General features: G+C 39.7%; 1 protein-coding gene across 1 annotated transcript in view; it reads right to left on the reverse strand.

The window, feature by feature from the left end:
- LOC147747647 (ferric reductase 1-like) overlaps positions 1-15,536 on the reverse strand; it is a 400,432-nt gene that overhangs the window by 334,746 nt on the left and 50,150 nt on the right. Inside the window, exons 2-4 of the mRNA XM_086954577.1 lie at positions 11,921-12,109; positions 2,646-2,844; positions 91-227 (exon numbers count right to left, since the gene is read on the reverse strand). Coding sequence (XP_086810703.1) covers positions 91-227; positions 2,646-2,844; positions 11,921-11,929 — 345 coding nt within the window. The 5' untranslated portion in view covers positions 11,930-12,109. The remainder of the gene's footprint in view (positions 1-90; positions 228-2,645; positions 2,845-11,920; positions 12,110-15,536) is intronic.

The following is a 15,536-nucleotide window of genomic DNA, read 5'->3' on the forward strand; positions in this document are numbered from 1 at the left end:
CACATATGAAAAGTAGAGTGCATGGCCAGCTTCATCATTAATAAATTACAATTAGAGTACAGGACAGAGTGAAAACAGACTTTAACATACCGTCACGCTGTTGCAGGCAAGTCCCTGTGTGTTTGCATCTGTTACACTGAATGTACCAACAATAGCATCCCCCGTAGTGGTACGGGCTTGCAGCAAGAACCCTTTAAAAGTGGAACCAGAATTTGCTTGCAGAGTCACTTGGGAAGGGGAGACAAGGAATGGTATAAAATCGGTATCATTGTCAGTTTCAAAATGGTATTCTAGTTCACAAAACACGATATCTAAATTTCAATACAGTATAATAAATAATTGTAATTATTGTATAATAAATAACAATTACAAATGTTTGAGCAAAACAGAACCTTATCTATTGTCATATACGCAAACTACGTTTTAGTGACATGTAACATAGCCAAATACCCTTGATTTATCTATTTGATTTCAAAGTGAAATGTTTGGATTACGACCCGATGACGTTATTCTAAAGGTCGGGCACGTGACACTTACTTTTCGGATTTTAACAAAAAGCAGTAGAACAGCTGTATTACCATATAAACCTGATTTGGCAGGCAGGGATTACATCTTTATTGTACTCAAACTTTGAAGAAGGTGCATTGGTTTCAGTATGTCAGAGATTATTTGGTGAATGTAGAAGCCATATTGCACAAAATGCTTCCCCTTCTAAAATCAATACACTTTACATTATAACCAAACATTTACTTAACTAATGATGTAAACATGTAAAATCACTATAGTATTTGTCAGGTAATATTTTACAGAAATCTTTTGTATGCAAAAAATTCAAAACAAGAAAAATACTTTCTTTACACAACATGACAAAAAGTATGCAGCATTTACATACTTTTCTAGATCATAATTGAAGTAAGACTATGTTTTTTTCATGTGTTCCTACTTCCTGGCTTGCCTGTATAGTTTGTGCAGACATACAAAATACAGAATTTAAAGCTCGAGTGCTAACAGCACAAAGGTTCCAGGCGTTTCATTGTATCCAACCTTGTCACTTGAATTTCAATGAACTCTGAACTGGAGGTATACATTTGTGAACAAAACCTCTTAGTTAACACTAAATGAATACTGTAAAAAGACTAATTCATTTTCATTTTGCTCTCCAATATATATGTAACAGAGGTGGGAGAAAGTTTTTGAAAAGTAAATAAACATTTGTTTACATTGATATTCTGCAAAGTTATGCTAGACTTGCGCAGAATAAAGCACATGGACTTCTTGCCAAAGCATATAATATTAACGTAATGAACAAACTCTGCTTGGATTTCAAGAAAAAATTATTCAGGCTCAACCATTGGTACCAACAGCACAAGCAGCACGTAATTCTCCACAGAAATGTGCATTAGGGTCAAGTCACGTTCAATTGAGAAGTAAAAAATACAACAGGAAAAAAACTCCGAAAACATGAATCAACAACATTTTGATAGGCAAAGAAATGCTAAAACTCTCAGAATTGGATAAGGGGATTCTGCCAGGTCTCAGGGTCCACAGACATGGGACTGCAGAGCACTCAACTCATGTTATGCAAGAAGATGGAAGGTAAGACTGAGCTTGTATTCTTTTATCAGTACTGGACATTACTAATGATGGTTTACATATCACTGCAGTTTGATCCTCTTAGCTTTACTGATTTGGATATCAAGGTCCCTGCTAATATAACTGGGGTTCTGCACAATGTTTTTATGATTGACAAGTTAGATTGAATGGGTGTGGTTCCAAAGCCCTCTGTACTTAGTATACCAAATTCATTATCATTACAGAAGATGTTTGAACGTATGGGCATAATTTCTGTGCTGTTCAACGGACTGATGGAAGTTGATGACGTCATGTGGTGTCTGGTAAGTGTCCACCAACCTGATGTCTGGCAGAAGCGGATTGCCATGTGAAGAGTAAAGAGTGGAAGAGTGTCATGCGCACTCTTTAGAGACAGGGAAGGCACACATCTCTGATAGCAGATGCCTGAGGGAAGAGGTTAAAATGAACACTTTAACAAAAGGTGTCCTCTTTAACAAATGCTACCACAACATTGTGAGCTGGTAGAGGGAAAACCAGACATACTACACACTCCTCAAAACAGTGAGTTTTGAGGGCCTTGTGAAACAGTGTGGAAATTTGGCACAGAAAGAGGGTAAGCACATTCCAGTGGTGTTAGTCTGGATAAAAATGCCCTGCCTCTTTAGGGGGGCCACCTAAAACGAGAACAAACAGTAAATGCACGTGTTTATTTTATTTGTGAAGGATAGGTACTGGCTAGAAAGTTCAGGCTTTTATGCTCTTCCAACACGAAATAAACCTAAAGTCCATGAAAGAATTTACAGACTCAATATCATATATAACATTGCAGACAATAAAGCAGAGGAAAATAACAAAAAACGTTCCATTTAGTTATGTTGTTAGCCTGATTCTTGTTTGTCATTATCTCTAGTCGTTAAGTGTTATATGGTTGTTCAGGGTTTATACATATACATGCTACATGTCACAACTAATATATAAAGCGAGTTGTGTCTTAAAAAGATTTGCCATCAAAATAACAAGGAGATGTATAGGTTTTTATAGGATATCTATCTTTATGCCATGACTTACAGTACCTGTGATACGATCTCCTGCAGTGTAGGAAGTGTTGGAGGCGGAGACTCTGAATGGCGCAACACCATTTTGAGGACTAACAGCACCATGCACTGGTAGCATATTAGAGCACGATGGGCTAATTAGTCCATTTGGATAGGCGAGTGCCACTTCATGGAGGGCACAGCACACAAAAACGACAAATCCAGACAACATTTCCATCTGGAAAATAGAAAAATTAATTACATAATGCAGATGCATATTTACTAATCTATAATTGAATGAAGAATTGACAACATTAAAGAGGCATCCAGGACACGGATTTCAAACCGCTATTTTACATAAAGAAGGCAACACGTACATTTGAAACAAACTGAATAGGCTTTCTCACTGTATTCCAATTCAGGGCTAACATTCGGATCCCTGTGCAGAAGAAAAGTTTGGGCAGACATAGGAATAATGATTTGTGTGATTGTTATCACACTCTTGCTGTCCTCCACTGGCATATTTTGTCTAGTCAAACCTGCTCAAAACGCCAGGACAAAAAGGGAAAAAGTTGAATTTTGTGTGTTAAATTCAGACTCTGCATGTTGTGCTTCACGTTCAAGTTGAAAACTCGGAATAAGAGGCATTAACCTCAGCTGGTGAGTATCCTACTATGGAGTAAGGGCATTTACCAGGAGTATTAAAAACCCTACCCTGTTCCTCACAACTTGTATTCTTTCACCAATACCATTAGGTGTTACACCCAGTTTTGCGATAGTCGATACTGTTGCCTTGTCACATGTGTGAAATGCAGTGGCTGACCCTTCCCCATTTTTGCTCCAATGACATGACTGCACCTGGCTTTTGACCTTTTCGGCAGCCAGGCATACTGCTTCACAGTGGGACTGTGAAGATCATGGATGGCACAGTACTTTTTCACATTCAGGCACATCAGTATATAAGACCTTTTGCCTAAAGGTTGTCTCCATCCTCTTAAGAACCGGAAAGGAACCGCCCCTTTAATTTATGAAGGTGAATTTGTAAAACAATATAAGATTGGATGGATTATACAACTGTCTGCCTTTCAATGATCTGCAATGTCCCCTAGTTTTTTTTGAGTTAGAGAAATGATCTGAACTTAGTAATTTTTCGATGTTGTAATAGACTACATTAACTTGTGAAATCTTACAAGTGATGCAGAAATGCTACTGTAAAGTACAATAAGAAATTACTTCTTCTGCAGGGCGTTACACAACATATAGATAATGTACTGCCATTTGAATATTCTACAGTGGGACATGCATTCCTTTACTACAAAAACAAGCTGGGCAGAGGACTAAATGTAGAGTTTTTGCCTCCTACAATGTCTTAACCACTTGTATTAACTTTAATCATAGCCAAGAGGTACATACAATGTCTCAACCACGTATACTAACTTTAATCATCGCCAGAAGAGGTACTTTGCATGTAGATAAAAGCAAACAAATGACACTCTGTTTCGTGTTGCCACTTCGGTCGGTATTTACTGGTCTAATCTGTTTTTCAGTGTGCTTTCGTTTTCTTTTTCATTTATTTGAACTGGCAGTTTATCTGAAGTTTAAATCAAGTATTTCATATGGCTGTATGTGAGAATACCATTAACAAAATATCCCTATTTAAAAAATATTGTCCCATTGGGTGTAGATTTTCTCCTATTAACTCTGATGGGGTGACATTATTGTAAATTATATCCTGGGCTCAAGAGTTCTACCAATGTTAAGAAATTTTGGTACCACAATATTTGATATTTATTAAACTTATGAGTGAAGGAGCCAGATTACTGTATAAATCGACTGACTTTAAGTCCAATTTCAGACCCCAGATAAACAATCAAAATATGTGATCACCGCTGGACTCAGATTTTGCCCATAGAACTATAAAACTATCAAAGTTTAAAATATTATGAGCAAAAATAAATTAATGTAAATGGGAAACCCAGATCTAAAATGTAGATGTTTGCTCATGTTTTACCTCCAGATTGAGTTGGGGGAATTAAATGATAGCATATAAGTCCTACACAAGTCACCACAAGCACATTAATTAAGCAAAGCTTTGGTGGAGTATCCAACATATTAGTCAACATACAATGCAACAGTTTATTTTTGACAAAATGTCTGCATCTAAAGACCAGTTAAAGAACTTTATTGCCACCGTTTATAAAATTGGAATTAGGCACAACTTTGTTGGTTACCCTCAAAATAGTACATTTCTCATGGCTTTGGGGTCCTTATTATCTAATACATCAGTCATGACAGAATCAAAACACAGTGTCTCACTTGTGGTGTGGGTGTGCAAGCCTCTTCTGGCAGCTGCAATATGAAGGCACTCTTCGACAGTGCAATGGTATCAGTAAGAATGATGTGGTCCCACAGCTGTCTGAATTCTGACTCAGTTGTATCTGAAAAGTGTTCAGTATTCACAGTGATGCCATGTCATACTGTGATGCCACGTCATACTGTAATAAGTTTGAGGCAATAGTTCAAAAGGGTTGGCCGGGCTTTAATAGTACATGCATGTGTCAGTATTTTGAGGTCAAGGGACATAGGGATGGTCTTCTCCCTTGTCCTCGCATTTTTCTGGACAGTGTTTTTGCTACCCCAAACACTGTCATCTGCCACATCAGAAGGGCCATGTCTGCCTATCTGGACTCCAGATGCAGATTGGCACTAAGACTAACATAGAAAGGATTTGCTGAATCAGGCATGCTTGCAGGCATGCCTTATTATTCATGTTCAGTGGCCATTTCCCGACTTCTGTTTTTTCTCTGGCTAGCCTCCTAGCCTGCACCAAAATTAATGACAATAGCTAGCAATTCTACCAGGACCTGCCAGGAGCTGCATGAGCTTTCAGATGGTAAGCAGGGAAAACCGGACATCCATTGGTCTAGTAGTACCCAAGTACTGAACCACCATCGACCACTGCTGAAGCGAAGCATCACAGCCCATGAAGCGGGGATAAAAAGGGTGAGAGTGTACGTGTGAGTGTATCCATGAACACATATGATATGAATGCATAACCGCATAAATGGATTTTGCAGTTTGTTATGTGTGTGAATGTGTGAGCATATGTAAACTCATCTAGTGGGCACTGCTGGCATCTGTTGGCATACTAGGATATTTTTAGCCCTCCTGGAAAATTGTTGGTTACCTTACTTATTTGGGCACTGAAGGATCACCTGACATATAACAGGCATGTAGTTGACTTTCCATGCAGATGGTGAGCTTTCCTGAGATATGGTGATTCTCTTGGGCAGAAGTTTATAAATTATTGGCACAGGGAGCCCACTGCTGATATCTGGAGGCCACACCTATTATCTGTGATCTGTGCATACGGAGGACACCTGTTGTATCTGCTGAACACACGCAGTATATAGTAGGTACTCTTGTAAATGGCATACTGCCCTTGATATTAGTGGGTCTCCTTCGCATAAATGGCTATGCCCAACATCTGCTAGAGATCGGTTGCATAATGTAGACATCACCAATACTGGATGGCCACACATGAACCCTTGTGGTCTTCCTGGCATCTTTTGACTATCTCTGAACTTTGGTGGGCATTCCTGGCTTAGGGTGAACCTTAGAGACATATGGAAGCCACTTCTTATGTAAGTTTGTTACCCCTTCCACAAAAAACCCTAAATAAAGTTGGTCATCCCTGATGTCAGGCCTCCCTGGCATAAAGTATTATCTCTGGCAGATGGTTGATAATTGGTCTGTACTTGAGTTAAATAATGGGCATCCCTAATTAACTTTCCCTGACATATGGTGGTCATCCCTGACACCTGGTAGCCATCCCGGACTATTGGTGCCCTTCCCAAACATAACATTGCCATTAACCTTGGTAAATGATTGTCATATCTGCCACTTGGTTGATACATGTGGCATATGGTAGTATTCCGAGAAGAGAAGGGGTTTCTTGGCAGATAATGAGCTTTTCTTACATTTGGTAACTATCACTGCCATATTGTGGCCATGTCATCCACATAGTGGCTATCCTCTTCTGAGATACAATCACTTTTATAAACTCACATGCCACAGCATGCATTTTGGGGAGCTTGTACACTGTCTTTTCAATGCTTCTGACACTAGTGGAGTGGTGCCCACTTTTATAGTTATTGGGTATGGATTTGTTTCTGCATTTCTGAGTGCTTGGAGTGACCGTGTCTTTTTAACATTCACTGTTTTCAAGCGTTTTTGGAGGTATTTCAATTTTATTATTCCTTCTGGTTGAAATTTTAGTTTTATTTTTGTTACTTCGCAATTGATTTCCCACAATAAGGCCTCATGGTATTAGAACTGCCACAAATCATTCTTCAACATGAAAACATTTTACAGTACTTTGGAGAGTCTTTGTTATTGGAACAGAATGGGAACTGGTCCTTCCTGCCTGTGTGGTTCCAGAGTGTGTAGCCTGTGGTTCACTGCCTGTGGTGCTCTTTTGAGTGTGCACTCACATTATGCCTTGCTATGCAATTGTTATAGTCTAGGGATATAGATCTGCTCATGCATGCTTTGCCATCGCATCAGCTGTGTTGTCCTTTGATGATGCTTCCTTTGCTGCCGAATGCTTATTATGAGCCCCCTTCACTTATGTCCGATGCGGCTTCAACTTAAGGTTTCCCAGATGGGACCTCTCTGGAGGCTGCACTCCTGCCACTGTTGCCTTCAGCTTCTCTTCAATGGGTTGGTGTTTATTCTCCTTGTCCTTTGGATCTTGCTATTCAGGTCTCGGTTTAGTGTGGAGTCTGCAGATGCAGGTTCCAAACTGGGACATTCCGGAAGTGGATGTAGTGGACATTTTTGAGATGCCTTCCTTTGATTTGGATGCATTCTAAACTCCCCAATTGGTGTTTTAGGCTTTTAAAAATTGTTTAATTCATTTTTATTAGCTTGTGTGGTTTTTTAATTTGATATTTTTTGGCTTTATGTGCCTGCTTATACTATTAAAGTTTGTTTGAAATGCATGGCTTTTTACATATATTCATAGTTCTTGAGTACTTTCATATAGTTGTCTCATCCGAAGGAGGGTGTTGTAGAAATTCCACTTATTCTGCCTTTCTAGCTCTCCTTTTTAACTTAGCATCTTTTTCTAATGGTTGTTTGCACATGCTTTTCCCTAATTCAAGAATGTACAGGCATGCATTTATCTCCGATAGCCATTGTCACCCTTTAGTCTGCCTAGTTAATTTCAGGTACATAAATACTAAAACACAATGCCATTGTTTTTATTTATTTGCTCGTAGGACACAATTTCTGCTCCCCAGACTAACTAAAGATGTTGTCCTGTGACTCTGGCACAGTGCAATAAGCTTACAATTTTATTACCTAAACAGTGTTCATGCCGAAGTCGGTGGAAGGTTCACTTCACACCTGAGCTATCATGGAAGCTGCCTGTTAGCTGTGACTGAGATGCATTTCTTCAGGCCCGACCTTCATTCTGAGAAGAAAGATAACAGTGCAAGAGGTATGCATGCCTGCCCATTCAAGACAGGGTGCATTATTTAATGCACTAAAGGCAGCTTCCTGACACACTGTACCAAGGTATGGTGTTCAATCATTCCAAAAAGTCTGTCAGATGGGTACTCCTGGCATGCTCTCTTTAGCATAAAAGTATTAGTGATAGATAGGAGTAACTTTAGAAACATTATGAACAATTAACTTGGTTGAATTGTATGTGTTTTTCACCTTTTCAATAATGCTGATAACAATGATTTGTTTCATCTTTCTAATAATCGCAGTTCAAATTTTACTTACAAAGATTAGAGCTATACAATGAACATTTGAAAACGCATCATAACTGGTTTGTGCGATACCTTGGGCAGGCAAAAGGAGCAAACGAAAGGGTTAGATCAGTTTGCAAAAATTCCTTGGGAATCAGAGTGGTCATGTTAGAGGTTACCGACACATATCTATAACTCTGTAAGGTTAGGGGTACAGATGTGGTACTGTGAGCATGCCAAACCCAGATTTACTGATTATATAAAAAGTCTCAGTCTCTTTATTATGACCATTTCATGATCTAATAATCAGTCCTACTAAATTTGGAGTAACCATATAACAGTACAACAACGTCATTGTTAGTGGTGGATGCAAAAATTATAGCTCTAAGTTCTGTGATAATGCAGAATCGTCTTGCGTTGGATACCCTTCACGCGAAGAAGGGTGAAGTCTGCAAGATGCTGAAGGTTCAGCAATGCTATACTTGCATACCTGACCAGAGTGAAGAGGTACAGTTGGAACATTATATATTTAAAGGGAGATTTAAAGCAGTTGGAAGCTACAAGTGATTGGGCCGCAATTGGAAATGAATTCGCTTCAGCAGGCATATGGTTTGGAAACTTTAAAGTGGAAATTGTGGCACCATTTTGAAACCCCTTGTGATAATTACCTTCTGTGCAATCAGTCTGTTTGTAATCGTTAAGGGGTACAAGTACATGAAAGCAAAAAGAAAGGAGCAGGAAAGGAGAGGAATAAGATGAAAGAGAAAGGATGTGGAACTAGAGGGGAGTCAATATAGGTTCGATGATGAAATAAAATACCTGGAAAACTCTAGATGAAAAATATTGAAAACCTCAGGATTTCGAACTGGTCTCATCTGATAAGATTCATAAGTTGATTGTGATGGCTAACATCGCCATCAGAGGGAGGATTGAATCAGCGCATTTTAGGCTCCACCCTTACATGTCACAGAAATGAAATTATATATTTGCATTTAACATTATACTCACTGTGTGGCTTAACTTCATTAACATGTGTGAAGCATTTAAATGCATTAATGAAATGTATTCACTATGAACACTAGAGACTTATTCCTGTGGGCACTAATAATCAGTCTAAAAATCTAAACACGCATTCTTTATTCATGTTTACACTTAAAGTATATTTGCAATAGTAGACATGCATTCTTTTAACTCGCGTTTTATGTTAATTCTCCAATTTACACATGTGCAGGTATAACCATGTATTCGAAGTGCACATTAGATGCTTTGTTAAACTTAACCCGACTACAGGCCTTAGTCGAAATGCATTTTGTTTTGGCTGCATGTTCTCTTTTTCTTACAGGTTTATTATCATGATTTTCGTTAGCTAGAGAAAGGCTTATTGTTTGTATTATACTGCTAATAGAGAGGCTGAACGGAAAACTTGGCAGAGAACTTAGAAAATCAATGGGTCAGAGAGAGGGCTTCTGTTCATCATGTATCAGGATGGTAACATGTTCAAGATTCAGTACTGCAGTCCCAGCTTGATACATTGGGAAACTGAAGCGATGTTGCAGCTGCACTCAAGTAATGACTTTATTGGTCCCTGGCGGAGTGAAAGATGATATCATTTTTGAATCTCCTGTTACTTTTAAATTTGTGTACAGAGATTCCCTTTATACTTTGCAAGTCACAGACCTCCCTGCTTGCCCTATTCTTGCAAGTGTGCAGCGTTATGCTAAATACTTATTTTCTTTTTCCATGACTCCTACTGGAGTCTGATCACGCTGACAACTTCTATGCTCAAGAACTAGAGATTCTTGAAGATGATCCTATATTTGGCCTATGTTTAGAAGAGAGAAGGGAATATTCTTTTTGGAACACTTGTTTGCTTTAAAGTAATTGGTAAGTGATATATGATGAAATATGACTGACTATATTTAGGGTTCCCTAGTTTATTTGTTTTGTTCACTGAGTTACTAGTGATCGTACATTAATTCTTATACATTTTATTTGAAGGCTAACATTGCATAATAAATATTAATCTGCTGGTAAATACTTGGATATGTATGTGGGTGGAAATGTGTGTGCACTGATTTTGGGGTTCAGGGTGGTGCTTCGCATTCTATGACAGGAATGACTGACTCACAAACCCTTTTTCAAACAAGCATAACTCAGTGAGAGGGGGTGAGAGATGATATGGTGACAGATTCCTTTTGGAGGTTAGGAAATTTTCCTCGTGTGACACCAAAAATTCCAAAGAGCAAAGCAGTATGTGTATCACGGATCTGAGGTATGAAACATGAGAAGGATCAACAGCAGCGCCAGTGATTATGTGGTTACTGTTCCAAAACAAATTTAAGGAGATACATGGCAGCGGTAAATCCTACGGAAGCTAATCAAGTGAAATTAAATTACTACCATTTTGTATATCAAGCCTTGCACATCCTGATACAGTAGCTGTGAGTACGAAGATACTGCCACTACATCTGAACAACTGTGAATAACAGCGAGGGAAGCAGTGTGCAGCATGCTGTGACATTAAATACAGAGCTTTTTTAACTTCTTGCTTAATGACTTATTATAGTATGCAAATGAACGTGTCATACAACAAATATCTGATCAAACTGTGGGCCACAACCCACTGGTGGGTCCTGAGCCGATTTTTGGTGTGTCATGAAAATGCAAGCTATAAATAAAGATTGCTTTAACCTTTGTATTTATCTCATCACATTTACTGAGCTTTAAAGACAGAAGTTTAATGTCAGGCATATCTTTTGGCAAATTGCTGCTTATTTTGTAATATGGAGATTGATGTATGTTAACTCCTCACTTTACACTCATAAAAAGAAAAGTAAAGTGAATTATGTACAATCTGCTGGGGTACAAGTGAAAGAAAAGTCTGTAGGATATCATGTGTTTCGTAACACAATAAAATGTAAATACAGACAAATTATCTGTATACATTCGTCATTTAGCAAAGCGAAACTGAGGCAAACAGTGGAAACAAAGATTTGAATAGGATCAAAATACAAATCCAAACAATATACTTTGTGATGCACACATGATATATATTCACTGGAACCTGATTTCCATGCAGTATCAATTATGTGCTATATATAGCTTTAGCAGAAAAACTTTGTGTCCGTGCAAATGTAGGAACCATTTCACTGAAAAGGTGCGGTCTGTAAATGACAGTGCGCTACCACGTAATGCTTTAGTGTCATTAAAAAAATCGCCCGCATCATGTCCATTAAAGCTAGATGGTTCGGGAAAGTGTGTCATTCTACAAATTGGGTAGGGATTCTAAAATGTTTGGGAAGCACGGTCCTAAAGGTCCTGATAGACATGAAGGCATGAAGGCATGACAAAGGGCATCCCCCGCTCACCTCCCTTGGAAGCCATCTTCCAACACTTCAGCAATGCACACTTTCCTAACAAGTTGGTCAAATACAGTACCCAATAGCATACATCTTCTGAAGCAGGTGAGAAATGGATGTGTACAACCGAAAACTGTCGTCAATAAAAACACTGAATGTGGCTGAAAAGTAGTGCAGCAGTCGAAATAGTGTTTACCTGATACATCCCTTTCTCCTGGTTCTGCTGGAATCTGTTCAAGCAGAAAAAAATACTGTATCACAGCTCCTGATGCAAGAAGAGGAGTTAGTTCTTTTGAAAGTTGAGAGTCCCAGGGGTTGCAAAAGCAGGCATATTGGTAACTCGGGAGGGCATGGGTAATGCAGCTAAAGCGGTCTTGAGCCCGATCTAAAAAAGAGCAATTGAAAAATGCATTTTCAACTAAAAGACATTCTTTGATTTCACCTTGATAAAAAATTAAATGGCACTGAATATAAACTAATACAGACCCAGGAACAGTGTCATTACTGTGAAAGAGGGTCATTAATTGGCAGAAAGAGGGTCATTAATTGGCAGAATGGTTTAAGTTTATGATTCTGTGTCTGTAGTCAAGCCAGACTTCTTTTGAAACATCCCTCTAATAGGTTAAAAGCAAAGTAAGTTGACAGATCCCTCCAGAAAGAGGAAGGGTCCCCATGGACAATAATCTAAGCGTGTTTAGATATGAAAACGCTGCAACATCCATACTGATGCATCATTGTAGGACGGAGCACTAGCATTTAAATAGGTTTGTTAATAATGTTTTTGTGTTAATAGGTAGCTGGGTATATAAAGGGCACGTTCAGTTTGGAATGGTTGGACTGGCGTTAATGGCCAGTGCTTATTTTTATTTATGAATACAGCAACACAAAAGTGTAAATGTATTGCAAACACATAAAATAATGTATCCACATATTAACAACAGCTGTGTATACTCAACATACTATGTTTTAGCAGGGAGCATAAGGGAGAGTAGTGCAGAAAATTATTCCATGGTTTACAACTCAGTTAATCATCAGAGCGAGTCGATTACAGTTTTAAGCCACGATAATTGACTAAAAACACACATATTCGATTCATTTTGCAAGCTTGTTTTAAATAGGCAGCAGCAAATCCACATCAAGCAGTGCTGACTAGTATGACTCGTAGGTGCTCAGGATGACAAAGTCATACACAGTATAAACCTCCGAAACTTTTATCACTCAATGCTGCCCATTAATATACTGCAGGGTCCAATATGAATCAGTCCATCCCAATCCGACACAGTGCCGCCCAAGATCACACAATGCTGGTACCAGACGGTGCTTCCCAGAATCAAAATGCTCTTCTCAATATGGAGAGTGTTGCTCACAAGCACACATCATCCGACACAACTGTCTAGTATCACACACTGATGCACACACATCCACCATTTAATGCAAATGAATGCACGATTTATTTTTGGACTAATAACAGGCGGAGAACAGAAGGAGAGACATGGTACAAGTGTACTTGTATTCGCAAGGCCTGTGTGTTTGTGTAATACTGTTTACTCAACGTGTACCAATGTGTGATAGTCACCTCTGTATATATTGCTCAAATGTTTGATAGCATTCGCTTTCATTGTGTGTGTTCATGTTGTGTACAATTGAAGTGTTTGCCATGCCTTTCTGTTTGTCGGAATGTATTCACCCTAACAGTGTACAAACGTGTTCGCTCTACATATCTCAGAGATCACGTTTGCGCTGCTGAGCGTGGTTACTTACTGGTAAAGTTAATTATTACTAATCCCACTCGTTCTTGTCCCTGTTATTACTTCACAATGTTGATCCCTCTTCCAGAGAGGAGAGGAAAATATGAGCTAAATAAGGGTTTAGAATCTTCCTGCCACTACGAATAACTTGTCAAACGGCGAGTTAGAAATTGGGTTTCTGGTTGACAGGGGTGGAAACCCTGGTCATGCAGCAGCCACAATCCTAGTCAGGAAAAGACACCAACAATCCACAAATTAACCTAAGCTCACGCGCTGGTAGCTTGCCACTGAGCAGTCAGGCTGAAATTGAAGGCAATGAGCAAAGTGTTTGTGCAACACTTCAAACTGTAAAAATAGTGAAAAACCAACATAAAAAGATCCCACGCCAGTTAAAAGTGTCTAATTTAATAAATAAAACAAGATCAAAACAACAAAAATCCAATGAGTAGAACTCAACATATGAATTTTTAAAGAAGAATGTGAAAATAGTGGCAAAAAGCACCAAACACCAACAAGGGATATCTGGTTGTGCTGGACAAGGGCAAAGTCAGAGGTTCAGACCAACTGCGACGGAGCGTGGGACGATTACAGGGTCCAGACTGAGTCCGGACTGCATCAATGTCAAAAGATCCGGTTGACTGAGAGGCTGTGGAGTGCAGAGGGTGATGTGTCGATGTCGATTTCCACATTCAACAGCAATGCGCTGCTCCTGGCGGTGCAATAGCGATGATGTTTTGTCTCCGATGCCGGGCAGAGTTTCATCTTTGACGTTAATGCTGCTGTCGAGGTACATCTGAGCACTTCACTTGAACAGCCTTGCGCACTGGTTGTTCCAAATGTGGAAGAGTGCTCTGATCCACGCAGATGCAGTGATGGGTCTGTTCTGGTCTCCGCAATAGGGTGAATGTGCCAGTTCCGATCTGCGCAGTGTCGAAGATGCATTGGTGCTTCTCTCCTAAAAGAGGCGATGTACGAGCTCGGTCTCAGCAGCAGTGGGTTTGAACAGCACCTTAAGTTCAATTTCCAAGGGTCCAGGACTGGGTTGGCAGCTCTTGCCAGAGAGAACTCACAGTTGTCAGAGTACAGGTGCAGAAGGAGGATAGTTGGAAGTCTTTTATGTGCCTGAGACTTCAGATGAAGAGGCAGGCCAGCAATCCCTTTGAGCCACTCTTGCTTCAAGTGATGCAAGACCAGTCTTTCTCAGTCAGACCAGAAGGGCATCAGGCAGCAGGTCAGCACAGCAAGAAAGTATTTAATTCAGAACAGCAGAGGGGCAGTCCTTCAGCAGCTCAACAGACCTTCTTCCTAGCAGAGTCTTCACAGTTCCAGAAGTGTACTAAACTGGTAGTGTCTGAGGTCCAGTTCTTATACCCAGTGGTGCCTTTGAAGTGGGGTAGACTTCAAATAAGGGTCTTTGAAGTGCACAGAGGTCCTCACTTCTGCTCTGGCTCCAGTCACACTACAGGGGGTATGTAGTCCTTTGTGTTCCCACAGGACACAGCGTATTCAGGTGTAAGTGTGGGGATGTTTCCTTCTCCTCCCTCCCATCCTCCCAGGATGACCACCTAAGTCACACCGATATGTGTGGCTGCCTGGAGGGAATGGTCAAAGCCCAGCTGTCACCCTCCCCAGATGTGTATTAAAGACAGGATGCAGGCACACAGGCCTAAGAGCAGGAAAATTCCAACTATCTAAAAGTGGCCTTTTCAAACTTGTAATGATAAATTCGACCTGACCATTAAAGAGGATTTAGCAGTGCAAATTGTTAGTTACTGAACATGACAGATCTACCTCTTCTAATTAGGAATTACAGCTTATTTAATGCGATTAAGGAATCCCAATTTTTAACCCGAGAGGGGTAGGCCTCACAGGAGTGAAACACGATTTTGAGAGTGTTTCTCTATCAGGACATGCAAAACGTAAAAGCATATGCCCTACCTTTTAGTTACACAGAACCCTGCCCTATGGGCTACATAGGGCCTACTGTAGGAGTAGCTTATATGTAATAAAAGGGAAGTTTAAGAATTGGCAGGGAAAACTGCACACAGACTCTGCAGTGGCAGG

The sequence above is a fragment of the Lissotriton vulgaris genome, chromosome 1_1, assembly GCF_964263255.1.
Source record: "Lissotriton vulgaris chromosome 1_1, aLisVul1.2, whole genome shotgun sequence".
NCBI lineage: Eukaryota > Metazoa > Chordata > Amphibia > Caudata > Salamandridae > Lissotriton > Lissotriton vulgaris.